At 31.9% G+C, this 27951-nt stretch overlaps 1 protein-coding gene across 3 annotated transcripts in view; it reads left to right on the top strand.

Moving 5' to 3' along the window:
• Positions 1–27951, top strand: part of RPS6KA5 (ribosomal protein S6 kinase A5) — a 178923-nt gene that overhangs the window by 135424 nt on the left and 15548 nt on the right. For all 3 annotated transcript variants that reach the window (XM_012547365.3, XM_031952350.1, XM_023501497.2), the window contains 3 exons: positions 2677–2847; positions 17427–17618; positions 27724–27883. In XM_012547365.3, the coding sequence (XP_012402819.2) occupies positions 2677–2847; positions 17427–17618; positions 27724–27883 (523 nt within the window). The remainder of the gene's footprint in view (positions 1–2676; positions 2848–17426; positions 17619–27723; positions 27884–27951) is intronic.

Raw genomic sequence — 27951 nt, forward strand, 5'->3', positions numbered from 1 at the left:
ATATCACACCTGAGATGCCAAGGGGCATGTGAAATCTATTTCCAACTAAAAGTCAGAGGTAAGACTTGCCAACTAGAATTCTGAAGCTACTATGCATTGAAAAATCTTAGATTAATCTCCAAGTAGGTGGCATTACTGGGGATTGGCCCTTGACTAGCAGGTTGGCAGAGATCTCAGGTACTAGATTCCTAATGCCATGTGTGTATTTATAGAATTAAGAGTTAATGTGTTTCTACTAGTTTTGTGCTATTTATTACTTTTTATACAGAGGAGCCATCAGAACAAATTGCTTCTTATGTGATATAATCCCATACTTTATTACATAGATTTGATATTCTTCCCATATGAAGATTCTATTAATGCATCATAAATAGGATTTGTGTTTAAAATTGTTTTCTTAGTTACTTGAATGCAGGCATTATGTCATTTTTGTGTTTATGTTCCTAGTACCTACCACAGTATGTAGGCATTTATTGGTTGATTGATTTTCTAGTAGAGCTGTTGGATTTTCTTGAGCCATCCTATCATATCATCCATTTTTTTGTAACTAATAACAGCAGCTGTATCACAGGTATGGCTTCATACTATGAATGTTAATCGTGTTGTCTTTATGAAACCAGCTGGCTCAAATGTATATTAAATATTTAAACTTTTCCTTCATTCTATGAAAAATTATTTCAAATTAGCTTAGTCTTTGATAAGCTAAGAGTTACTCTCTTAGAGTTAACAATTCACTTTTAAAACTTCCTCATTATATGCTGAAATGCACTTAACAGATTATTAATTGTATTTTTTCTTTTTTTTTACTAAACAAAAAAGAAACATAGTATATTCAAATAATGTTAGATGTCAGTGAATTTCCACCAGTGTCTTTTATATCATCATGAAATGGTGGTGTCCTTGGGCATCTCAGAGTCAGTGCTAGTAGTGGAAAGTCTGGAAAGCCTTACCAAGATAGAATGGTTTGGAGGATGACCTACCAACATGTCTTCTCTTCATCATTTTAGAACTAGTTTAGTTAAGTTGAGAGATGCTCATCATCAAATTGGCTAAAATTGACAAAAAATTTTTTTTTTGCCATTGCAACTGTTGAAAGCTAACTTCCAAGTTGTGATAAGATGATTATCTGTGATGGCAAAGGATATATCTAACTCAGATGAAATCACAGATCCTTAAATTATTGAAGAAGATAACAATGGAGGTATGCTTAAGGTTTATAATCTGAATTTCTAATCTGGCCTTTTTCCTAAACTTGAAAGTTCTTTAAGATTTCATTTTAAAACTGTAGTTTTCCAATAGCTTCTATGATAGAATAACATTTTTATATCTTTTGAAGTTAAATCTGACATTAAATGGTAGGCAGGAGAATCAAGGTAATTGTTGTGATCTTTATTTTTCAGAGCACACAGACCAGACCAAAGGGGTATTATTTCTATTTCTTAGTCAAAAGAAATTAGATTGAAAGGGTTGAAGAAGTACTTCCATATAGAAAGGATACCTAATCTTTTTAATATCATTGACCCCCAGAGACTCCTTCTAAAAATGTTTTGTTTCCTTACATTCATAATTGAAGAAAATGAAAAATTTCAAAAAGTAGTAGAAATAAAAATGTAATTTTTCCTCCCATCTAAATTCCTGGGCTCTCTAAAATTTCTCCAAAGATTCAAAGTTAAAAACCCAGACTATCTAGGATTATGGATTTAGAATCAGAAGAGACCTCAAAGATCATCTAGTACAATTCTTTGTTTTACATATGAAAAATGGGCTGAGACTTGTGGTTCAGCCACAAATTCTGGCTCAATGGGTAGTAAGTAGCAAAACTAGGTTTTAAGTCCATGTCCTCAAGCTTAAATTTCACCATTTTTCCTCTTATATAGCACCAATGAATTGCATGGAATTCCCAGGAAAACATAAAAGGAAAAGATAAGCAAATATTTTACTATGGTATTTTAGATTTTTCTACTATCACCTAAATGAAATTATAAAGAGCCATAATTTTCCTCTTTTTCCTTTTATTACTTTGAATATATGTTATTTCAACGAGGAGATTATATATTTTGAAATACATATAAGTTAAGGGATTTGACTATGTGGAAAGAGAGCCTTAATAGTCAAGAAGAGCAGAATTGGAGTCTCACCTCTCACAAACACTCTTTGTGTTACCCTGGAACAATCATTTTAATATCTCAATGATACTGACTACTCTTTAATAAGATTTTGAGTTGCAAAACAGTTGATTTGTATTGATAGTTTCCTTCCCATAAGTTTCCTATACCAGTGAAGTCACAGATCTGAATCAAAAAATTTAAAAATTAAATAAAAAATTTTAAACATTTCACAAACCCTAATTATTCAGTGAAAATGAGGGACAATAGATGGACAGGCTAAGTGTTGCATCACACCTCTGAGAAGTTCTCCAGCAGATTAGGTAAAGCTTATATGAATGAATGATGGAAGATCATGGACTGAGTACAAAATGGGAACATTTGAAGGGATCATGAATTGTATCAGCAGAAAATAAGCCTTCACTGACTAAACCTTTGAATCATCAAAATGTAAAACACAATTGATAATGCTCATAATAAATTATCTAAAATGTTATAAAGATTTAACCTAACTTTAACAACAGACTTACTTGTATTAAAGATTCCACACACAATTGTATTTGTTTTCTAGCTTCACACATTTCTGGTGATGGAACTTCTGAACGGAGGAGAACTCTTTGAACGAATTAAGAAAAAGAAACATTTCAGTGAAACCGAAGCCAGTTATATTATGCGGAAGCTTGTTTCAGCTGTAAGCCACATGCATGATGTGGGCGTGGTACATAGAGATCTGAAGCCTGAGGTATAGAATAGTATGATCTTACATAGCATCATTATTACTTATTCAATGATTTGTCCTTTCTATTTCTAGGGTATCTTCTTAAATAGAAAAAAAAAAAAAAAAACCCTAAGAGCATGCTTCTTAGATTTCTTTTTTCCTTTCTATTTTAATCTCAAAGAAACTTTTTTTTTTTTTTTTTTAACCAATTGATCATCTTGAAGTTATACTTGTAAGTGTGAGAGATCCTTTTATGGAATAAACACTTTATGCAACAGTTGTGAACTAAAATTAGCAATGGAAAATTTGTAACAAAATTCAGGAAATATTGTTATACATACATACTATATTAGGGGATTTTTAATGATATATTTAGAAAGCATTTTTTTTTTTACCTTTCTAATTTAGTTGTTTCTCCGTGATTAGAAATGTAAAGAGTTTCATTGCTAATATCTTAATTTAATTTCCTTAGTTTGTTTAACTGTGTTATATCCACATTTTTTAAATGCTGTGCTGGTATGATTTATATTAACTATGCAATCACTTCTATAATTGTAGCAACATTTTGTGGATTTCTCATTTCTAATGGATTAGTCTTTCAAACAGATCTTTTTAAAATAGCAAATTGTGAACTTTAAAGCCTTCTTTAGAAAACTAATGAGAAAAACAGTAATTTTACTGTTTTTGAATGAACCTATTATTCCTGTTATTATATAACTGATAATTTTATACTAATGAATTCCCATTAGCTTAGCACAAAATTGTTTGTTCTCTCTTTTAAAACATATAGTTATTTTTAATGTTCGTTGATTATATTGTACCTTAAATAGCATTTAAATAATAATTTATTTGAAACTTATTTCCACATGAGAAAGGACATAGCAAATATTTCTCTAGAAACAGAATTCATGGCTTTAATTTAAATAACTTGGTTTTTTAACACAGGCATCTTTGGATCACACAAATACAGCTGATAAACATATTTAAGATTTAGCTTTCAGTGGCTGTAATAGCTCATATACTTATATTAATAATAGAGATAATGCCTAAAAGGGTGTCTTCCATATATCTTCAACTCTTAAGGCAGCCTCTGTGCTTCCTTCATTGCAGTTCTCACTCTCCTACTTGCCTCCCACTGAAAATATGGTGTTCTGTGTTAGAGATTAGAGTCTATTTTTAAATGTGAAAGCATACCACTTAAATGTTTTCCTGATAGATAAAGAACAAGCATGATTTTTTAATTGAAAAGTGTTAAGTATCATTTTAAAAATATATAGAACCACACATTTTCACATATTAAATTCTTTAGTGACTATCTCACATATGTATATATGTGTGGACATATATGTATGTCCTAAATTTGACTTTTGGTCATATATAATAAATGAAAATTATTATACTTTTTTATTACTTAAAGATTTTTTTTATATTTTAATTTAGCTCTATTGTTAGCCTATTTAATATATTCTTAGGCAAATTTGCAATAATTTGTAATTGTTTTGGAGTTATAAAAAACTATATTATTTTATTTTGTGTTTTAAATATTAGAATATTCTTCTGAAACTAAAGTGTTTCTCACTACTTTGATTCCATATTTAATCATTAAGATCAGAAATTTATACTTCATTCAGTGATAAATCATGTGGCATTCATTGTTAGTTTCCTGTACAGGTAAAATCATTGATACTATATGATATCACTAAGTACTTTAATAAGATTCTACATATTTTTAAAACTATCATTTACTCATGTAGAATTTCAAAATTAGTTACTGATGCTAAAGATTGTTTTATACTTAAGATAAAAAACATAGAAATGATAATGCTTATTCCTCATTACCTCTGACTGTATATATCCCCAAACCCAATACCTTCTTCTAAAAATCTATTTAATTTCTACACTTTGTACTTTGGGGAAAGAGGAAATAAAAATTAGGAAGCAGTCTCCACTTTAGTGTGTAGATTTTTCAGAACAGAATAGAATAGTGACTATTACAGTCACTAAAAATAAAAACAGTAGTTACATGCCTTTAATCAATCAAATATATTAACATTCATTAAGTTCCTACTATGTGCTGAGCACTGTACTAGGCCCTTTATACCATCTGCTTTTTGAGTAGTAGTTTTAAGAGCATTCTAGTTCAATCACAATACAGAATAACTTTGGGTCCTTCTCTATGATATTTGTAATATTTTTACATTTCTATTGTAATAAAAGATCATTAGTCTATTCTCTTTCCATGTCCCCATATTTTAGACATGGCTTAAATGTACTTTTTTAGTGCTTAAAGAATCCTTATTGTGACTTTTTCAGCCTCTAGTAAATGATTATAATTTTTAATTTTAGTGAATAATAGTGCATGTGATCATAGCAAATTTGAGATCACAGTTAGATTTTTGAATATTATAAAATCTAATATAGTAAAAATGTTGAAATGAGTAGTTTTAGCTTTTCTTTTATTTCTTTATTATTCCTCCTGATTTTAGGATGAAATCTTCAACAATTAAATTTAATGACAACTAAGCTCTTTTTAATTGTAAGCTTCTTTTTCACTGCTTCCTTTCTTGCTAGATCTCCAAAAATAAAGTCTTCCCATCCATTAAAAAATATATATATTTACTAGACTCTACAATGCCAACTAAGTGTCATCCAGTATATTTTCTGCTTTTCAATGTCAATCTCCTTTTAAAAAACTATCTCCATTCTTTGCCATTAGTTCTCTGACTTCTGACCTCATCATCCAATTGAATCTGCTCTCTTGAAAGTTACTAGTGATTTCTTAATTGCCAAATTTGATAGCCTTTTTCAGTCTTTATCCTTTTTAATCAGAATTGAATTTCACCTTACTTCCTGAATACTCTCTCTTCTCTTAGTTCTTGTGATATTACTCCAGTTCTATGCCCCAAGGTTCTGCCCTTTTCCTTCTTTCATTTTCTCCCACTTTGTGATGACTTTATGATCTCATCACTTCCATTTGGTTCAGTTATTATCTCTATTCACAAGACTCCCAGAAAAATAATGTCAAGTTCAAGTCTCTCTTTTGAATGCTATACCAATAACTATTAGACTAATTTAGGTAGAATTGTCATTTTTTACTCTAAACCACTATTGATTAGAGAAATGCAGATTAAAACAGCTCTGTCATACCACCTTATACCTTTCAGATGGGTTAAGATGACAGGAAAAGAGAATGATAAATGTTGGAGGGGATATGGAAAAACTGAGACATTAATGCATGGTTGGTGGAGTCGTGAACTGATCCAACCATTCTGGAGAGCAATTTGGAACTGTGCCCAAAGAGGTATCAAATTGTGCATATCCTTTGATCTAGCAGTGTTACTACTGGGCCTGTATCTCAAAGAGATCATAAAAAGGGAAAGGAACCCACATGTAAAAAAAAAATGTTTATAGCAGCTCTTTTTGTGGTAGCAAAGAATTGGAAAATGAGTAGATGTCCATCAATTGAGGAATGTCTGAACAGGTTGTGATATATGAAGATAATGGAATTATTGTTCTATTGAAAATGATGAACAAACTGATTTTAGAAAGGCCTGGAAAAATTTATATGAACTGATGCTGAGTGAAACAAGCAGAACCAGGAATATACAATAGCTATGGGAATGTGCAATGATCAGCTATGAAAGGCTTGGTTCTTCTAAGTGGTTCAGTGATCCAAAGCAATCCCAATTAGACTTTGGACAGAAAATGCCATCTGCATCCAGAAAAAGAACCAAGGAGACTAAATGTAAATCAGTACCTGCTTTGTTCACTTCTTTTTCTGTTTTTTTTTTTTTTTAATCTCCCCCATGGTTTTTCTCTTTTGCTCTGATTTTTCTCTCCCAATATGATTCATAAATTAATATATGTTAAAAATAAATAAATATACTAGGGGAAAAAAAGATGGGCTTCCCAGGGGTAAAAGTATTTTATATGACTTTGAAGGAAAATAGCTAAACACGGAGAATGCATTTCATTAATGGAAGTTAGTTTGTGCAAACAGACTAACAGAAACAGAAGATGGATATCTTATGGGAAATAGGAAAAAGTCTTTTTTGACTAAAATATAGTGTTAGTAGGTTAAATAGTGTGCAGTAAGCCTGATAGGTTGAAGCCAAATTGTAAAGAACTTTAAAAGCCAAACAAAGAAGTTTATATTTTATCTTAGAGACAAGAGAGAGTATGAATGAATGTGGAGATATACTAGGAAGATAGAATCTTTAAAGCTTGTTAGTTGATTATATATATTTTAGGAAGGAGGGGAAAGAATCAAGGAAAACTTCAAGGTTACAAAAATTAGGTAACCAAAAGGATGGTGGGTTTCTTCAATAGAAATAAAGAAGTCAGAAAGGTGAGGAAAATTGTAGGACGGTGAAGTGAAATAATGTTTTGTTTTAGAAAAGTACAATTTCAGTTTCTTAGAGAATATCCACTTGAATATGTCTAATAGGCAGTTAGGCTAGACTGAAGTTTAAGAGCTAACTGAAGGCTGACATCTAAAAAGTCATCTATAAAAAGATGAAAACTGCTATGATGAAGAGATTGCTTATAAAGGGGCATAGAAGAGAGTCTTAGGGCATATGTACCTAGATATCTCTCCCATGCTCTTAGTACTAAAAGAAAATGACCAATGGTTCAACCATTTCTTACAATATTGTTGGGGAAACAAAGCCAAGACAGTAAACAATTAAATAACAAAAAATGCAATTCAATTCAACAAATATTTATTAACCAGTACTATATGCAACATACTAGGTACTGGGAATACAAAGACAAAAATGAAATTGTTTCTACCCTCAAGAAGCTTTTTTTTGTTGTTAAGTATCATATGTTTGAGATTTGTTTTGTTTTTTAAGATAATAGTATGGGCTGTCAGGAAAGGAAATGAACAATATTGATTCGAATTATTGGAAAAGTTTAAGGAAGAATTAGAATTTTACAAAGATCTGATCTCCAGATTGAAAGAGTAGTATAACCAAAGACACAATTTGGAATTAATTGTTCTGTAGTCTGAGAACAAAGTAAAGAATAACCTGAGTGAAGAATAAAATATAAGTTTGGAGGGGTCTTGATATGGCTTTTGAATTTACTCTTAAGAATAGATAAGTTAATCACCGTTAAGTTTTAAACAAAATAAAAATTCTAAAAGAAAAACTAAAGAATCAACAAGAGATAAAAAGCATATAAAAGGGATACATAATTAGAATTTAAAGAAATAAGGAAAGTGAAGGTAGAGGAACACAACTGAAAGCACTATGATTTATTTACCATAGAGTTTTGAACAGGGAAGTAATATCTAGAAGATATTGTTTTAGAAAGATTAGTCTTTCTGAAATATGGATAAGAAAAACAGGAAGATTGTTGCACCTATCCAAGTGTTATGTGGTATTATGAAGTATTGGATTATGTATTTAATGGTATGTAGAATAAAGAATGAATCCAAAAGAGGTTTCAGAAAAATGTTTTATGGGATTAAAATTAATCCCCATTGCACAAGAAATGAAGAGTCCATGAAATATTGTTTTTATGATACTTAGTATACATAGATACTTCATCATAAACTGATACCATGTATTAGAAACATTCTATTTATCTGTCCCAGTGTAATCTACTCTGGTAGTACAATTTGTAATGTCTAGTTTGAAATTTGTTTTATGTTTTATAAAGATTCAAATTTTTTAAAGGTTTAAAAGTCTTAATTTTAATATAGTTTTTTAATCTTTTACTTCCAAAATTTATAACTTAAGGCCATTTAGCATTTTTTAAATATGTCTGCTATTTATTTGCAAGGTGTTAAGTCAGGCACTTCATAGAATAAAGTCATATAAAACATGATCTCTATCCTCTAGGAACTGAGAGTATATAACAAATATACAAAATATACAAAACCAGACTTTGGTTTTACTAAAAAAAAAAAAAAAGAAAAAAAAAAGCTGCAGATATATGTTATTGAAAGAAATTTCTATACTTTGAGTTCTGCATGACCACAAAGTCTCAAGTCCAGATAAAAAAAGAGCTAATTAGAAACTGTATTTAGATGGTAATTCCAAAGTAGAAATTATGAAGCAGAAATACAGACATTTTTAGCTCTCTCCATAGCCTGAAACACTAAAAATTCAAAACAAGGTTAAAAAGTCAGTGAACTAACAAAGAAAGTCACTATTCCCCATCTCCTAAGGGCCAATTAATACCCCTGCCCAACTTCTCACATTCCTGACAATAAGGCTCCTGTACAAGCTGACCCAGGGCTTATAATGGAACTCAACTCCATGTTCCAGCTCCCCTATCCTTCAATGTCTTTAGAGATCCATATTCTACTCAAAGCAGCAGAAATGTCTTGATAGCCATGTGGCAACAATCTATGCTTATAGCAGAACACAGCCTGAATGAAGAAGCGAGGGAAATAGGGATGAACATATCTACTAGTAATAGAATTCAACTCTTCTCCCTGACATTCCCTTGTCCTAGTGTCTCAGAGAGCCACATTCCAAATAGCAAAATTTTCCTGAGGCTACAGCAGTAGTATGGCAGCACTCTAGCTAGTTGGCCAGAGAACTGAGGATCAGAGGGAACTAGGCAAGACATGTGTTGGGACACTATGCAGCATTTCACTAAGATTGAAAGAAAGAGCTTATCATCCATCTGAGGCTAATTCTATCTTGCCAGAAAGAAGTCCCCTGGGGCTAAAGTTTCATATTATGAACTGTGAATTTTTCAGTAAAGTAGAAGACTAAAATACTTTTGAGATCCAGGTACCAGAGAACACATAAGATTGTCAGAAAGGGAACAATAGAGAAAAGTAAATTGGGGGGAGGGGGTAAGTTTGAAGAGGAAGAAATTCTGAGACCTTGAACATAAACATATATCAACAGGGAAATCATTAACAGTAGAAGGAAATATGACCTCCAGATATAGTGAAAACAAAACAAAGCAAAAAACACACCTTCAGGAATCTCTAAGTGCTACAAAATTAAGGGAATTGATTCAACACCTAATAAGAGAACCTTGTGAATTTTGAAGAGATCATGAACCACAACACACTGTCCCTAAATACTCCAAAAAAGGAGTAAGAATTGAGAGAATTTATTGCCAGCATAGTAAAAATAATTGGCAAAATGGAAAAAAAATTATTCCATGGTGACGTCTTATTAAAAGAAACAAAAGAAAGAATAATTCACTGGGAAGCAAACACATGGAAGTAAAGAATAATATGGAAGAAGAGAAGCAAAAAAGCAGTAACTTTAAAAGAAACATGTTTTTTAAACAAAACATACCGATCTTGAAGGCAGAATGTGTAGAGATAACTTACAAATGCTTAGTCTTCCAGAAAAATTTGATAAGCCAAAAAAACCTCCAAAAACCTATACACCGTAATGCAAGAAAATAGTACAAGAAAATTGCCCAGAATATATGAAAACATAAAACAAAATGCCAATCAAAAATTTCAACATTATCCTAGAAAAAGAACAAAAAAACTGAGGCTACAAACTTTAACATTTTAAATATTAACATTTAATTTTTAACAATTTCCATTGAGAAAAAAAAATTTATAAGCAACCAAGAGAAAGGCCTTCAGATATAAAAGAAAGGAAATTTGAATAATCTAGGACTATTCTACACCCTGCAGGTAACACCAAAGGAAATAGCATAATGTGTTCTGATGATCTGTAGAGTTCAAGATGCAGCCTAAAGTGGCCTATTGTGAAATCTGAGCATAACTATGAATGAAAAAAAATAAAATAAAAAGAACATTCAGTAACAAAGAGGCATTCAAGAACATTTTTAGGAAGAAAATCAAACCTGAAGAGATTTTTTTTTTTCTTTTTAAACCCTCCAAACAACAAATAAAGCAGTGGAGGACAACAGCTACAATGTTAACAAAGTAACAGAAAGACTATTTAGAAATTAGAAAGAGACTACTTTCTAAATATACATAAGTAGATAAAGATGGAAATATTAGTCAAATAGAAGCAGTAGTAGAGAAACAGGCTGGACAATTCAATTCATGAATGAAATTTTATAGCACCCTGCCCATAAGTGAGTGTTTTTTTGTTTTGTTTTGTTTTGTTTTGTTTTGTTTTGTTTTGTTTTGTTTTTTATGGGACAGTATTGCAGCATAAAAGGGTGTGTAAAAAGGAGCAAAAGAAGAAGAAGATAGAGAGGGTATGATGCACCTTGTTCAATCAAAGGCTAACAAAGAGAGAAAATAAACTCCTCTAGTCTCTTGGGAAGAAGGTCCATATGAGATTGAGTAAAGAGGCAAAAAGAGAGATTAAAAAGGAGAAAATTTAGATATAGGTCAATATCCTACACCATATACTAAGAAAAGGTCAAAATGGGTTAGATATAAAAGGTGATACCATTATCAGATTGGGAGAGCAAGGAATAGTTTATATCTGTCAGATCTATGGAAACAGAAAGAATGTATGACCAAACAAGAAAAATAGAGCAATATAAGATATAAAATGGGATAATTTGATTATAGCAAATTTTAAAGGTTTTACATAAATAAAAGTGATGAAGCTAAGATTAGAAAGAAAACAGAAAGATGGGAAGCAATTTTTATTACAAATGTCTCTAGTAAATGCCTCATTTCTCAAATATATAGTGAACTGAGTCAAAATTTTAAAAATACAAGTCATTCCCAAATTGAGAAGTATAAATAAACAGTTTTCAGACAAGAAATCAGAGCTATATATAATCATATGGGAAAATGCTCTAAATTACTATTAATTAGAGAAATCCAAATTAGGACAGTTCTGAGTTATCACTCATACTTATGAGATTGATTAATATGACAGAAGAGGAAAATTATAAATGTTGAAAAGGATATGGGAAAATTAGAACACAAATGCATTGTTGATAGAGTTGTGATTGATTCAATCATTCTGACAAGTAATTTGAAAGTATATCTAAAAGGTTATAAAATAATTCCTACCTTTACTAATTTAGTAATACCATTATTAATTGCATATCCACAAAAAAATTCCCCCCCAAAAAGGGAAAGGACATTTTTGTAAAAAAAATATGTATATGTATATTTATGGCAGCTTTTTTTGTGTTGGCAAAGATTGGAAAATGAGGGGAGACCCAATAATTGTGAAATTGCTGGACAAAGTTATAGCATATGATTATAATGGAACACTATTATTCTATATAAATGATGAACAGGATAATTTCAGAAAACTTGGAAAGACAAGAATTGATGCAGAGTGAAATGAGCAGAACCAAGAGAACAAGATGCACAAGAACAACAATATTGTATGACAATCAGCTATGAATAACTTGATTATTCTCATCAATATAATGTTCTGAGACAGTTCCAGAAGAATCATGATGAGAAATGCTATCCACCTCTAGAGAAAGAATTGTTGGAGTCTGAATAAAGATCAAAGCATACTATTTTTCATTTTTAAAATTTTTTTCATGGCTTTTTTTCTTGTTTCTTCTTTCAGAACAAAACTAATATGGAAATATATTTTACATAGAGAACTTGGAACTAAAAGAAATGTTAATGAATACTATTTTTTTAAAAAGGTGAAAACCTTTTCTCATTGATGAGAAGGGGTATCACTGATGGCTGGTCTTATGAGAAAAGAGGTTCAAATAGCAACATGTGGAGCTTATAGTAAATAGCTATAGGAATTTGGTGCTTAGAGACCACTTCTCATTCTTCAGAAGAAGGAGAATCAGAATACCTGGGAGCAACTGACACCTAGAAGAGTGGAAGAACATGAATCCAAGGTCAGTAATGAACTGCACAGTCAAGTACATAGGAAGAATCCCACTGTGGATGATATATCTTATCTATCACTTGTAGAAATTATTATTTCTTAAAAGTGAGGCACAACAAGAAGAAAAAGATGGGAATAGGGTTGGGGGAAGAGGGAACCATGAAACCAACTCTGAAACTAGGAGCACAGAAATTTTAAAGCTTGGGAAAGTTAGTTCCCGATTCCAAAAGCAGAGCCTCACTTTAGTATTGTTTGAAAGAAAGAAAGAAAGAGGCTGGAAAAATGAGCAAACAACAAAAAATTCTGACTGTAGCATATTACTATGGGGACAAGAAAGATCCAAACATACTCAGAAGACATCAAAGTCAGAACTGCTCCATCCAAAGTCTCAAAGAAAAATACTAATTGATCTCAGGCTATGGAAGATCTTGAAAAGGATTTTAAAAATCAAGTAAAAAAAGTAAAAGTTGGGAAGAGAGATGAGATGCAATAAAATGATAAAAAAAAATTCTATAGTTTAGTAAAGGAAGCACTTTTAAAAAAACAAAATAGACCAAGTGGTAAAAGAGATCCAAAATTCCAGTGAGAAGAATGTTTTGAAAATATAATTGGCCAGATGGAAAAAGAAATACAAAAATTTACTTAAGAAAAGAATTCTTTAAGTAAAATTGATCAAGGGGGAAAGCAGGTAAAAAAGCTCACTGGAAAAGAATTCCTTAAAAATTAGAATTGGGGAAATTGAAGCTAATGACTTTATGAGACATCAAGAAACAATAAAACAAAATCAAAAAATTAAAAAAATAGAAGAAAATGTGAAGTTTCTTATTGAAAAAATCTACTAATCTGGAGAATAGATCTAGGAAAGAGAATTTTTAAAATTAGACTACCTGGAAGCTTTATCAGAAAAACAAATTTAGATGTCATCTTTCAAGAAATCATCAAAGAAAACAGCCTTGATATTCTAGAGTCAAAGGGTAAAATAGAAATTGAAAAATCCATTGCTTGCTTTCTAGTAGACATCACAAAATAAAAACTCTGAAGAATGTTATAGTCAGATTCCAGAGCTCCAGATCAAGGAGAAATTACTGCAAGCAGCTATAAAGAATAACAAGAAATTTTGTATAGAGTCTCAATGTTTCCACATGCATTCCAATATTTGTCATTTTCATTTTATGTCGTATTAAGCCAATTTGATAGGTGTAACTCAGCTATTTTAATCTGCATTTCTTTAATCGGTAATGACAGAGCATTTTTTTCATATGACTATTGATAGCTTGTCTGAAAACATATCTGTTCATGTCCTTTGACCATTTATTAATCAAGGAATGAATCTTATTTTTATAAATTTGACTCAGTTTTCTGTATATATTAGGGAAATGAGGTCCTTATCAGACAAACCTGCTGAAATTTTTTTCATCATTATAGTTATTGTTTATTTCCCTTCATCCTATTTTCCCCATTTAATCTCAATCTCAATCTCTCTGTCTCTCTCTCTCTCTCTGTCTCTCTGTCTCTCTCTCTGTCTCTGTTTCTCTCTGTCTCTCTCTGTCTCTGTTTCTCTCTCTCTCTCTCTCTCTTTCTCTCTCTCTCTCTCTCTCTCTCTCTCTCTCTCTTTTCCTTTCCTCCCTCCCTTCTCTCTCCCCTTTCTCCTCCCCTTCTCTTCCTCTTTCTCTCCCCCTGTCAGCAAGAATTTTACTTCTTTTACCTAACCCAATTCACCCTTCCTTCTATCACTCTGCCTTCTTTTCTTATGCTCCTTTCTTTTTACTTTTCTGTCTCCCCTATCATATGAATTCTAATGAGAGTAGGGTTCATACACTCCCATACCTCCTTATCCCCCATCTTACTCTCCACAGTAAAATCTCTTCATGCCTCCTTTATGTCAGAAAATTTACCCATTCTGCTCTCCCTTTTCCCTTCTCCAAGTACATTCCTTTCTTGTCCCTTAATATTATTTTTTAGATAATCATCCACTTACACCTATGTTCTCTGTCTATGCATATATTCCTTACCAAATGCTCTAATGAGTTTTTAGAAGTTAGAAATATCATTTTCCCATATAGGGATGTGAGCTTATTGAAACTCTTGTATACATTTAAAAAAAAATTACTTCTGTTTACTGATGATACAATGGCATACTTGGAATATCCCCAAAATTCAGTAAAACAACTAGTCAGGACAATTAATAGCTTCACCAAAGTTGCAGGCTAAAAAATAAGCCCTCAGAAATCAATCACATTCCTATGTAATAATGATAAATATCAATATCCAAGAGTAACAATAGAAAGGGAAATCCCATTCCAAATAACTACAAAATGCATAAAGTATCAGTTTCAGTCTACCAAAACACCTGAATAGATTCAATTACAAAATGCTCCTTAAAGAAATTAAGAATAATTTAAATTAGTGGAAAACTATTCATTTCTTATATCTGGGCCATGTCAATGTAATAAAAATGATAGTACTACAAAAGTTAATTTCCACATTTAATGCTATGTCAATCAGATTGCCAAAAGGATATGTTATAGAACTTGGTAAATTAATTATGTTATTCCCTTGGAAATCAAAAAAATGAAAAGAGATAGAAATGAAAGGGAACTTTCTAGATCTTCTAGACTTCCACCTATATTACAAACCAAAAGTAATTGAAACCATCTAATAGGACCAAGAAAAGGAGAATCACAAGCAATAGAACTAACTCAGTGTTCAGTAAACCAAAACATTGAAGTTACTTTTAAAAGAATTCCCTATTATGAAAATTGGAGAAACTAGAAAATAATCTGACAGAAATTAGGCTTATTTTGCCAATTTACACCTTACTCCATAATGGATTCTAAATGAATATGCCCCGTTAATATGGAAGATCATAGTATTTAAAAAGTTAGAAGAGAAGCAGAATACAAATGTATTCTTAACCAAACAAAGGATAAAGGCAATTACAAAAGATAAAATGGATAACTTTGTTCACTTGATTCTGAAAAGCTAACAATTTTTTTCTTTCACTTTTTGATCTGATTTTTATTGCACCGCATGACAAGTATGGACATATATTTAGAAGAATTGCACATGTTTAACCTGTATTGGATTGCTTCCTGTCTATGGAAGGGAGTGGGTGGGGGGAAGGAGGGAGAAAAAGTTGGAACACAAGGTTTTGCAAAACTGAATGTTGAAAATTATGTTTGCATGTATTTGGTAAAATAAAAAGCTATTAAAATTGGAAAAAATATAATTTATGATAAAAAAGATATATGACATATGATGAGATATAATATATGATAAAAAAGAAAAGCTAATAAAATTGATTCATCTGAGATAGAGAATTTGTATGGGAAAAAATCAAGTTTTCTATTAAGATTTAGTATCCCAGATAGATAGGGTGTGTGTGTGTGTGTGTGTGTGTGTGTGTGTTATGTTTTCTCTCTATATAGGAACATTTTATTTGTATATGTACATATATTTCAATAATAATCAGTAGCTTCAGTAAGTGATCTCAATTCTCAATAACTAATGAAGGGATACAAATCAGTATTTCTCAAAAGAATTGCAAAGTATGAGGCAGCTAGATGATGCAGTGGATAGAGTATTAGCCCTTAAGTCAGGAGGACTTGTGTTCAAATCTGGCCTCAGACACTAAACACTTGACCCTGAGCAAATCACTTAACTCCAGTTGTCTAGGAAAAAAAAAAAAGAAGAAGAATTGCAAAGAATTTATGACTGCAGGAAAGAATGCTCCAAATCACTAATAATAAGAGAAATGCAAATCAAAACATCCATTTTTGAAGTTTCACTTTTTACCCTAAAAATCAGAAAATATGAAAAAAGTCATTGTTGGAGGAGTTGTGGGCAAAGTTGTAATGAGGCATTATTGGAGAGACTATGAATTGGTTCAAGCATTTTGGACTTATGCAAATAAAACAACTGAAATATTATAGAAAAAAATATATTTTTGACCCAGAAGTTCCATTTTGGGACTTAGATCCCAAGAAAGTCATTGAAAGGAAGTCCCCATATATTAAAAGTATTTACAGTATTACTCTTTACGGTAGCAAAGGATTAGAAACAAGGTAGATGTCCATTAATTGGGGAATGGTTAAATGAACTATGGTACATGAATATAATGGAATATTATTGTGCTATAAGAAATGACAAATGTGATGAATACAGAGAAATATGAAAATATTCACATGAACTAATGCAGAATGAAGTAAGCAGAGCCAAAATACATATACATGATGAATACAACAATGTAAATGTTAACAAAAATCACACACAAAATCAAAATGAATGTTGCAAAATTATAAAGGATGAACATAACTTGAATGAAAATAAGAATATATTCTTAATACACCCCTTTGTGAAGGTGAGAGGTCTACAAGTATTGAATATTGTACAATTTTCAGACTTTTTCAAAGTAGTGACCTAGAAATATGCATTGTCTCTTTTTGTTAGATGACATACGACAATAGAAAAAATGTGTATTTGCCTATTGTTGAAGGTTTGTTATTTTTCATGAAGTTAGAAGTAGAATCCACCTAATCCAATGTCCACTAAGCTACCGTACTATCCTATGTCTCTAAATCATAGCTATAAATAGCATATATTTAAGGATCTTTTTCACTGGGGAGGAAAAATATGCCGTGGAAAGGTTGACCTTGGAATAAATAGAAATTTACTCATTCCATGATGACATACAGTTTCCTCATCTGTAAAACAGGAATAATAATATCTGTAGTGCCAACCTCATAGGGCTGTTGTGAAGAACAGATTAAATAATATATGTAAAATATTTGATAAACTTAAAAGCATTACACAAAGGCAATTGTTGTTACAGAATATTAATTATTATCTCACTTCCATGTTTTTATCTTACAGAATTTATTGTTCACTGATGAAAATGATAATTTGGAAATTAAGGTAATTGATTTTGGATTTGCACGTTTAAAGCCACCTGATAATCAGCCTCTTAAGACGCCATGCTTTACCCTTCATTATGCTGCTCCAGAACTCTTAAATCATAATGGCTATGATGAATCTTGTGATCTGTGGAGCTTAGGAGTCATTTTGGTGAGTTTCTTTCATTGTAATAAATTTCAATATGTAATAAATAAATAAGTAGTTGAGCATATTTAATTGATATCTTGCTGCTATCTCATTATTGAATTTGGTAACACCAGTGGATTAATTGTTCAAAATACACAGATGATTAGATTTCTAAAAAAAAAAAAAACATAGTATTTAAAAGATAAAAGGAACCTCAACTTGTGCCTCACCACTACTACATCCTAAAGAATTGGTCATCCAGCTTTTGCTCAAAGTAGCGAGGGAAATACTCATTTTCCAGAGACAGCCTGTTTCACTTTGGAACAAGTCTAATTATTAAAAGTTTTTCTTTGTTTTGATCCTAAATCTTCTTGTCTGTGCCTTCTACCTGTTATTTCTAGTTCTCCTCTCTGGGGTAAACAGAATGTATCTAATTCTTCTTCCGTTTGACAGCTCTTCAGCTAGTTGAAGATAGCTGTCAAATCACCCCTTCTTTTCTCCAGTCTCCTTTAATCAGTGTATGGAATGTTCTTCATTCCCCTTACCATTCTGCTCACCCTTTTCTGGGCATGTTCTTACTTATTTTGCCTTTTATTTTATTTAAGATTGTAATTTTCATAGCCTGACAAATTTTCTTAATTTACTTAAATATGTCATATATCCATCTAGAAATGTCTCTTAAGCTATTCATAGTTTCTTTTTACATTTCTTTTGTTGCTTTACTTCAGCCAATTCATTTGCTAATATATTTAAAATGTATTAATATTATTTTTTGTTCATTTTGAATTTTGGTGAGGCTCATTCATTAGAATTAAATATAATGCCTTTTATTTGCAAAAAGTATTTGTTTTGTGATATGAATTAACACAAATAAATTGAATTCTAGTTGAAGAAGGTAGAGTACAATATCAAAATAAACAAATAGTATGTCTTATATAACATGAAAGTAGCATATTAGAGTTGATATTATTTAGTCTTTCATTTAAACCATAAAATTGTAGAAAATTTTTATCCTGGGAGGCCATACAGCCTAAAAACATAAATCTAATCATTATTTAACTAAATTAATTAGGAATATTTAAAGTACTATATTTCATGACCTCCAGTAGCTCTAGTGACACAAAATATCAGTCAGTAAGAACATTGTGCTGAATAAGCAATAGTGTGTCCTCTGATGCCATTTCCTATTATTCTTGCATTCAGAAGATATTTATTAAGTGCCTACACATATACTAGATCCTGTGTGAAAGGTAAACGTAAATAAGACTTTGACCCCGCTCTCAAGAAACTTACCATTTAGTAGCAAAGATAAGACATGTACCCATATAAATATAATAGTATAAATTAGAATATAATTAGAATGCATTGGAAAAGTACAAAGTGTTATGAGAGAAAATGGGAAGAGATTACTTTCAGTCAGTGTATTATTTAAGTCTCTCTCTCTCCTCTGATGTCTTATAGCATGAGAGTAACGTTGGTTCTTAAAAATCATAGCATGGGGTAACATCAGTTCTTGAAGGCTGTGCTATTATACTGTGAGTTGTAACAGGGCTTACTAATCTAGAAAGAATTCGGAGGTGATCCTAGTCATGGGCTATGGGATTTAAAGAGGTTCATTACCAGGAGTTTGTTTACTATGCAGTAAATGTTTGGGACATGGGGGGAAAGGGAAACAGAGTAACTATTAAAAGTGTACTAAGGCATGGAGGGGTTAGTCTGTGTTGCTTAAAGGTATCATCCATATTGATGAAATTATAAGTATTTTCTATTTAAGCAGTGTTAATCCTTAATTGTAATTTTTTGTAAAACCTTCAGGATTTATCATTTCAACAATTCTAATATAAAATTTATATAATCAAAAATCAGCTTATTTTGAAAAACACAGTATTAGCTATTTTTTCTACTTAAGTGGATCCAAATCTCATTAATTTTAATCATTTAAATTATTACTCTGAATTAAAAAGGAAGTGAAGTGGGGCAAAGAGAAGAAAAAATATAAGCAAATAGGATTTAGGAAGATGGACATGAAGTGGAGCCAAAATGGTAGAGAAATAGCAGGAAGTTATCTGAACTCTCCCAGTTTCTCTTGAAACAACTTTAAATCACATCTCAAAGCAAATTCTGGAGCAATAGACCCACAAAAATCATGGGGTAAAATAATTTTCCAGCCCAAGATAACTTAAAGGGAACATAGCCCAGTGCAGTCATTGGCTGGGTAAGCCAGTGGGAGACCTCCCCCCAACCTCCAGTATAGTTCAGCATCTGGAGCTCCCACATCCCTGGCTCCGCAGGCCAGAGGCACAGCAGGCCAGCTGTAAAGCTTCTAGCTTCAGCACAGTAGCCTAGTGGTCAGGCCTGGCATGTCTACAGTCCCCAAAACACACAACTAATTTAGGCTGCATGACTCTAGTACAACAGAACTTCTAGCTCCCAGAGATCCTGACACAGAAAGCCAGTGACCAGACCTTGACCCACAGGCCCTGGCAGAAGAAGCTTGAGACAGTGCTCCAAAAGCAGAACTCAACTTTTAAAGTTGTGAAGTAGACTAGAAAATGAGTGAAAAAAAATGTTTAAATAGTCCTGACCATAGAAAGCTGCTACAGCAACAAGGAAAATCAAAACACAAACTCAGAAGAGAACAACAGTGTCAGAATGCTTATAAAGCCTTAAAGAGAAATATGAATCTCAGGCCCAAAAAGCATATTAGAAGAATTCAAAAAGGATTTGAAAAATCAAATACATGGAGTAGGAGAAAAATTGGGAAATGAGAGTTATGGAGGAGAATTATGGAAAAAAGAGTCAACAGCTTGGTAAAGGAAGCACCAAAAAAAAAATGGAAAATGATATACAAAAATTCACTGAAGAAAAGAACCCCTTAAAAAGCAGAATTGGCCAAATAGAAAAGGAGGTAGGGAGAATAAATCTGAGTTATGACTATGAAAAAATACTTTGTTATTAATACTGAGAGAAATTAAAATTAAAAACATTCTAATGTTCTGTCTCACAGCCATCAGACTGGCAAAGTTCACAAAAGAAGAAAATGACTTATTGGAAGGGTTGTGGGAAACTAGATACATTAATACAATGTTGGTGGAGCTGTAAATTGACACAACCAAGCAATTTGGAATGTGACCCAAACTCACCAAATTCTGCCAGCTCTGCCTCTAGTAGGCCAAACACCAAAAAGATCAAAGGAAAAGGAAAAGGACCCATTTTTACATAAATATATATAGCATATCTTTTTGTAGTAGTAAAGAACTAAAAACTAAAAGGAACACCCATCATTTGGGGGATAGGTGAACAAATTAGGTGACTTAAAATGAAATTTTCTTATATTTGTAACAGCCTTTTAAAAAAATCTTTTGGTCTATTTAGGATCGTCATTGTATAAGCATGGGTCTTTGATGACTTGGTATCATAAATTACCGTTCTCTTTTTTGGGAGAGTAAGGAAGTTTTAAAGCATATGCTTACCCTTCCTCATTTTCTAATGTACCTAAACAGACACATTTGTTATTGCCATACTTATTAGTTTGTCTACAATCTATTACAATTCTGATGTAAAATCTCCAGATATTTTTATTATATTTTATTTTTGTTGATTTTTTTATATTTTATTACCAAATCTCATCTTTAAACTGAACCTGCTAGATGTCTAAAGTTACCAGTGATTGCTCAATTGCCAAATTCAGTGCCCTCATTTTCTCAGCCCTCATCACTCCTGACCTTTCTATAGTTTTGGCACTGGCGATTGGACAATGGTAATTCTATTGTCCTTGATATTCTTTTTTTCTCTAGGTTTTTTTGATGTTCTTGGTCTCCTCCTGGATCTTTTGCAAAGTTGTACCTACTAGCATCTTTTTATCACCAGCTTCTCTCTAGAGCTTTAGTCTTACATCTCCAGGTACCTCTTGGGCATCTCAAACTGAATATCTCATAAACATGTCAAATTCATTATGTTCAGATCTGAATTCCTCCTTTCCCCAAAATTTGCCCTTTTCCTAACTTTCCTGTTACTCTCAGGGCTACCACCAAACTTCCAGCCATAGGCTCACAATCTAGATATCATCTTCAACTCCTCACTCACTGTCTCTCTCTCTCTCACACACACACACACACAAACACACACACACACACACACCCTCCCCATCCAATCTGCTGCCAATTTCTCTTAATTTTACTGTTGTAACATCTATCAGATATGTCCCTGCCTTGCCACTGAAACTACCAACATGGTAGTAGTTGGTGTAGACCCAATCTCGTCACCTCATGCTTACAACCTTGCAATTGGTTTCTTGTTGGTTTCCTGGGCTCTAGTCTCTTCCTACTCTGGTCCATTCTGCACTCTGCTGCCTAAATACTCTTCCTAAAGTAAAGGCCTGACTATATTACACATATCCCCAATTCAATAAGTTCTGATGGCTGCCTGTTACCTCTAGGACCAAATCTAAAATCCTTTGCTCAACTTTTAAAGACCTTGATAGCTTGGCCTCTTATTATCTTTCCAGTCTTTCTATAATTTACTTCCCTCTCCATATTCTGTGATCTAGTAACACCAGCTTCCCTGCTATTTTTTGCTTGACACTTTTATCTTCTAACTATGCATACTTACTGTATGTCCCAAGTCCTGGAATACTCTCTCTTCTTATCTCTGTCTTCAGGCTTCCCTAGCTTCCTTTAAGACTTAGCTTAAATGCTACCTTCTGCAAGAAGCCTTTTTCATCTTTCTTAATGCTAATAACACCTTCTCACTAAAATTATCTCCAGTTTATCTGTATATGTCTTGTTCAGACATAGCTGTTTGCAAGATTTTTCTTCCATTAGATTGGTAGTTCTTTGAAGATAAAGACAACATTTCAAGCATTGCACAATGCATGTCATATAGCTGATTATTAATAAATACTAATGATTTGATTTATGTGTTTATTTTATCTCTAGTAGATGAATGAGATATTTAACTATAGAAGTTAAGAGTATTAATTAACAAATACTAAAGAAGCTTTTGTGAATAAGAATTTTTGTCTGAGGAAAGTATGATTTAAAGACATAGGGAGGATGTTTTCCTGCTGCCCCAGGAAAGTAAATAATAAAATTGAAAAGTCTTATTAAATAATACTGCCTATCACAAATTGATATAGGTCCTAGGAAAAAGACAATAAATGTTAATATGCACTTAGAAACAAAGTCAACTTTATTTAACTTGGCCAAAAAAAAGGAATTCTTGCTTTCTCTTAGTCTTTTTACCTAAATTTGGAAAAAAAAGAAAGTAGGAATCTTTTGGCATGAAATGAACAAGCCTAGTGCCATAGAGATTTCTGGAGTGTATGCAAAATGAATTCTCTAGTGACGTATTTAGCTCTGAAGCTGAATATAGTTTTAAACGTAGCACTGAGTGTCTAGATCTTAGAACTCAGATGGAAAGGCTTAAAGAGTATCAGTTCTCTTTAAATGACTCCAAATAAGGTCTGGCTCCAAAAGAAACTCTAAGGATCCATTTGGCTTTATTAGTCCATGATTCAGTATAGTGTACATGACATTTAAAAGTGAAGAACATTTTGTCTAAGGGAAGCATGATTTGAAAACATAGGACAAAAAGTTGTTTACAAAGTATATTCTGTTGCCATGGAAAAGAAAATAAATAGTAAAATTGAAAAATCTTACTAAATAATATTGCCTATCACAAATTGATATAGTTCCTAGAAAAAAAAGGCAATAAATGTTATCATACATTTGGAAACAAAATCAACCACACTGACATCCTATTCTGTGCTTCATCCTTCACTGAAAATCATCATGGTTCCTGAAGTGGAACTAGAAGCTAGAATTTTTTGTATGGGGCTTTTAGATGTCCATCCTGTGTCAAATGCATCTGCACTTGAGCTACCATGACATGTAGGTTATTGTTTCCTTTTTTTTCAAAACATATTTCCATATTTGTCATGTTGTACAAAAAAAACGAAGACCAAAAGGGAATAAACAAAACTAAGAGAAAGAAGACAAATAAAAAAATAAAAACATTATGTTTCGATCCACATTCAGCTTCCATAGGTCTCTTTCTGGTTTTGATTGGCATTTTCCATCCCAAGTCTATTGGAATTGCCTTGAATCACAGCATTGTTGAGAAGAGTTTAAGTCCATCATAGTTGATCATCACATAATTCTGTTACTGTGTATGTTTTTCTGTTTGTATTCACTTCACTCAGTAGCAATTCATGTAAGTTTTTCCAGACCTCTCTGAAATCAGCTTATTCATCATTTCTCATAGAATAATAACATTCCATAATATTCATATACCATAACTTCGTATATGCTCCAGGAATTGATGACCATCCATGAGTTTCCAGTTCTTTGCCATTACAAAAAAAGCAGTTACAAACATTTTTGTGCATATGGGTCCTTTTCCCTTTTTTCCATCTCTTTGAGATTCAGACCCAAAAGTGAGAAGGATCAAAGGGTATCCACAGCTTTATAGCCCTTTAGGCATAGTTTTAAATTGGTCACCAGAAACTGGAAGCTAAGTGTGGATACTCATCAGTTGGAGAATGACTGAATAAGTTATGGTATCTGAATATTATGGAATATTATTGTTCTATAAAAATGATCAGCAGGATGATTTCAGAAAGGCCTGGAGAGATTTACATGAACTGATGCTCAGTGAAATGAGCAGAACTAGGAGATCATTATACACGGCAATAAGACTATACGAAAATCAATTCTGATGGATGTGGCTCTCTTCAATGTTGAGGTGATTCAGCTAGTTACACTTGTTCAATGGAGAGAGGACTGTGAGAACTGAATGTAGATTACAATATAACATTCTCACTTCTTTTGTTGTTATTTGTTTGAATTTTATTTTCTTAATCATTTTTTCCTTTTTGATTTGATTATTCTGGTGCAGCAAGATAATTGAATAAATATGCATGCCTGTATTGGACTTACATATATTTTTTTACCATGTTTCACATTAAAAAAAGAAATCCAATGATAAAAAAAATAAATTGCTCTCCAGAATGGTTGGATCATTTCATAAGTCCACTAACAATGTATTAGCACTCCAGTTTTCCCACATCTTCTCTAACATTTATCATTATATTTTCCTGTCATCTCAACCAATCTGAGAAGTATGAGGTAGTATTTCAGAGATCTCTTACTTTGTATTTCTTTAAGTAATAGTGATTTAGAGATTTTTTTCATATGACTAGAAATAGCTTTAATTTCTTCACCTGAAAATTATCTGTTCATATCCTTTGATCATTTATCAATTGAGGACTTGTATTCTTATAAATTTAAGTCAGCTCTCTATATATTTTAGAAATGAGGCCTTTATCAGAAACACTGGCTATAAAATTTTTTCCCTGCTTTCTGCTTTTTTTTTTTGTAGTCAAAATAATTCATTTTGCATTTCATAATGTTTTCTAGCTCGTCTCCACAGAGCTGACAGAAAGAGTATCCTTTGATTTACTAATTTGCTTACACTACCACCCTTTATGTCTAAATCATGAACCCATTTCGACCTTATCATGGTATAGAGAGTTAAATGTTGGCCAGTGGCTACTTTCTGGCATACTATTTTCCAATTTTCCCAGAAATTTTGGTCTAATAATGAATTATTATCTTAGAAGCTGGAGTATTTAGGTTTATCAAACTCTAGATTGCTAAAGTCAATGAAGATAGAATTAGTTGTTTTTATTATATTAGCTCAGCCTACCCATGAGCAATTAATATTTTACAATTATTTGGATCTAATTCTGTTTGTGTGAAAGGTGTTTTGTAACTGGTCATGTAATTCTTGGCTTTGTCTTGGCAGGTAGAATCCCAAATATTTTACGTTGTCTACATTTTTTAAAATGGGATTTCTCTTTCTATTCTTTGCTGCTGGGTTTTGTTGGCAACATATAGAAATGCTGATGATTCATGTGGGTTTATGTTATATCCTGTAACTTTGCTAAAGTTGTTAATTGTTTCAAGTAGTTTATTAGTTGATTCTCTAAGATTCTCTGACTATACTATCATATATCATTTGCAGAGTTTTTCTAGTACAATGTTGAATAATAGTGTTGATAATGGGCAACCTTGTTTCACACCTGATTTTAGGAGGAATACTTCAAGGCTATCCTCATTATATATAATACTGATGGTTTTAGATAGATGCTACTTATCATTTTAAGGAAAACTCTGTTTATTCTTATGCTCTCTAGTGTTTTTATTAGGAATGGGGTTTGTATTTTGTTGAATGGGCTTTTGTTTCCTACAGAAAATGAGTGGCTGACAAGTAGTTTTGAATGACAAGAATTTTGAATATATACCATATAAAGTTTGGATAAGGAAATGAAACAAATGATATTGTCTCTGCTTTTAAGAAGTTTAGAATCCAGTTGGCAAGAAAAGATAAATACACATAAAAAGAGATATAAGACAGTGCTTCTTAAGTGTTTCCCTCATTTGCTTCTCCACCTTTTGAGAGATAAAATTCTTACTAAATTGAGACAAACACAATGTTTTGTGATTAGAATGAGCATTGCTTTAAGAAACAAAGGATCTAAGCTTGAATTTCTCCTCTACTACTCACATTATTTGTATGGTCTTGGGCAGTATCTTATAAATAATAAAAATATATAAATATATAAATTATTGTATACAATAAATATAAAAATGTGTTGTATAACACAATGCATATTATATATAATATAAATAACATGATACACATAATATTATATGTAATATAATAGAATCATTATAAATAATAAAATAAGTGATTGCTCAATTTGATCAGCTAACTTTCTTAAATGTCTACTATGTGCCAGGGGCCATATTGGCACTGAGGTCACAAAGATTAAAAACAAAACAATCTCTACCTTTACAAACTGACATTTTAATGGATCAGACAACATATACATATATTGGCAAATATAAAACACAAACAAAACATACAAAATAACCTGGGAGAAAAGTATTAAGTAGCTACAACATATCCAAGGTTGTTTTGAAGCTGAGTTCTGAAGGAGACCAGGCTTTCCAAAAGGTGGAGGTGAGGAAGAAGAATCTGCCAGGTATAGGGGACAGAGTGCAAAGGCATCAAGGAAGGAGATGGAGGGTGATGTGTAAAGGAATAGCAGGGAGGCCAGTTTGATTTAACAAAGTATATAAAATGGAATCTTGTAATGACACAAGAAAGGTAGGATGAGACTTGGTTACAAAAAGTCTTAAATACCAAACAGAATTTTTATTTCATCCTAGAATTCATAGGAAGTCACTGGATTTGTTTGAGAGGAGAAGAATAACATGGTCAGATCTATACCATAGGAAAATCACTTTGCTGGCTTTTTGGAGGCATTGTGTTTTAAAAAAAAAAAAAAAAAAAAAAACCTCCGGGGCTCTGTTTTTTCATCTGAAAATTAAGGGTTTGAACTAGATCAAAGTTTCTTAAACTGTGGTTATGAGATGGAGTCATATAAGTGAAAGTGGGCGTCATAAAAAATTTGGCAACTGTAAAAAGTTTCCTAATGCAACAACCAAAAATTAATTCAAAATCAAATGCATAACGAATCCAAAGTGTTTTCTGGCAGCCTTGCCTATATTTCATTACATACCTTCACATACCTTCATCACATCCTTGGTTCTGAACACACAACATACACGCTTTGCACTGCATGTGAATTAACATTGCCAGAAACGCCTCAGTTCAGATTGAAGATAAGATCATGAATAGAAAAAATTTAAGAAGGCCAGGACTAGATAACTCACAAAATGCTTTCCTGCTCTGAAAAGTTCTGTCACTTTGTTAACAAGCTATTTCACTTTTAAAGAAAATTTTTTTGACAAATTTTATTTTATTTTTCAATACTGTATATATAAGAATTCAGATATATGATCAAAAACAAGAAAAAAGAAAGATAAGCAAAAATTTTGCATAAACAAAACAGCAAAAATCTATCAGCCTTTTTCAGTAGGAAGGATCTGTAAATAAACTAATTTGTTAAATTCAGTGATGACATTATTTAATATTTTAATAGTAATTTTCATTAATAAAATTGTCACTATTATCAGTCATATCCTTAAACATTATCAATAGTAACTTTAGAATCATTCTGTAATCTTAATTTAATGTTGCTTTCCTTTTCTCTTAACAGTATACAATGCTATCAGGACAAGTTCCATTCCAGTCTCATGACAAAAGTTTAACATGTACCAGTGCAGTAGAAATCATGAAAAAAATTAAAAAAGGTGATTTCTCTTTCGAAGGAGAATCTTGGAAGAATGTATCCCAGGAAGCCAAAGATTTGATTCAAGGTAAATAGGTTTTGATTTTTTTAATACTTTATTTGAGTAAATGATTGTAATTAAATTACAAGTACCTA

The sequence above is a fragment of the Sarcophilus harrisii genome, chromosome 2 (assembly GCF_902635505.1).
Source record: "Sarcophilus harrisii chromosome 2, mSarHar1.11, whole genome shotgun sequence".
In the NCBI taxonomy this organism is placed as follows: domain Eukaryota; kingdom Metazoa; phylum Chordata; class Mammalia; order Dasyuromorphia; family Dasyuridae; genus Sarcophilus; species Sarcophilus harrisii.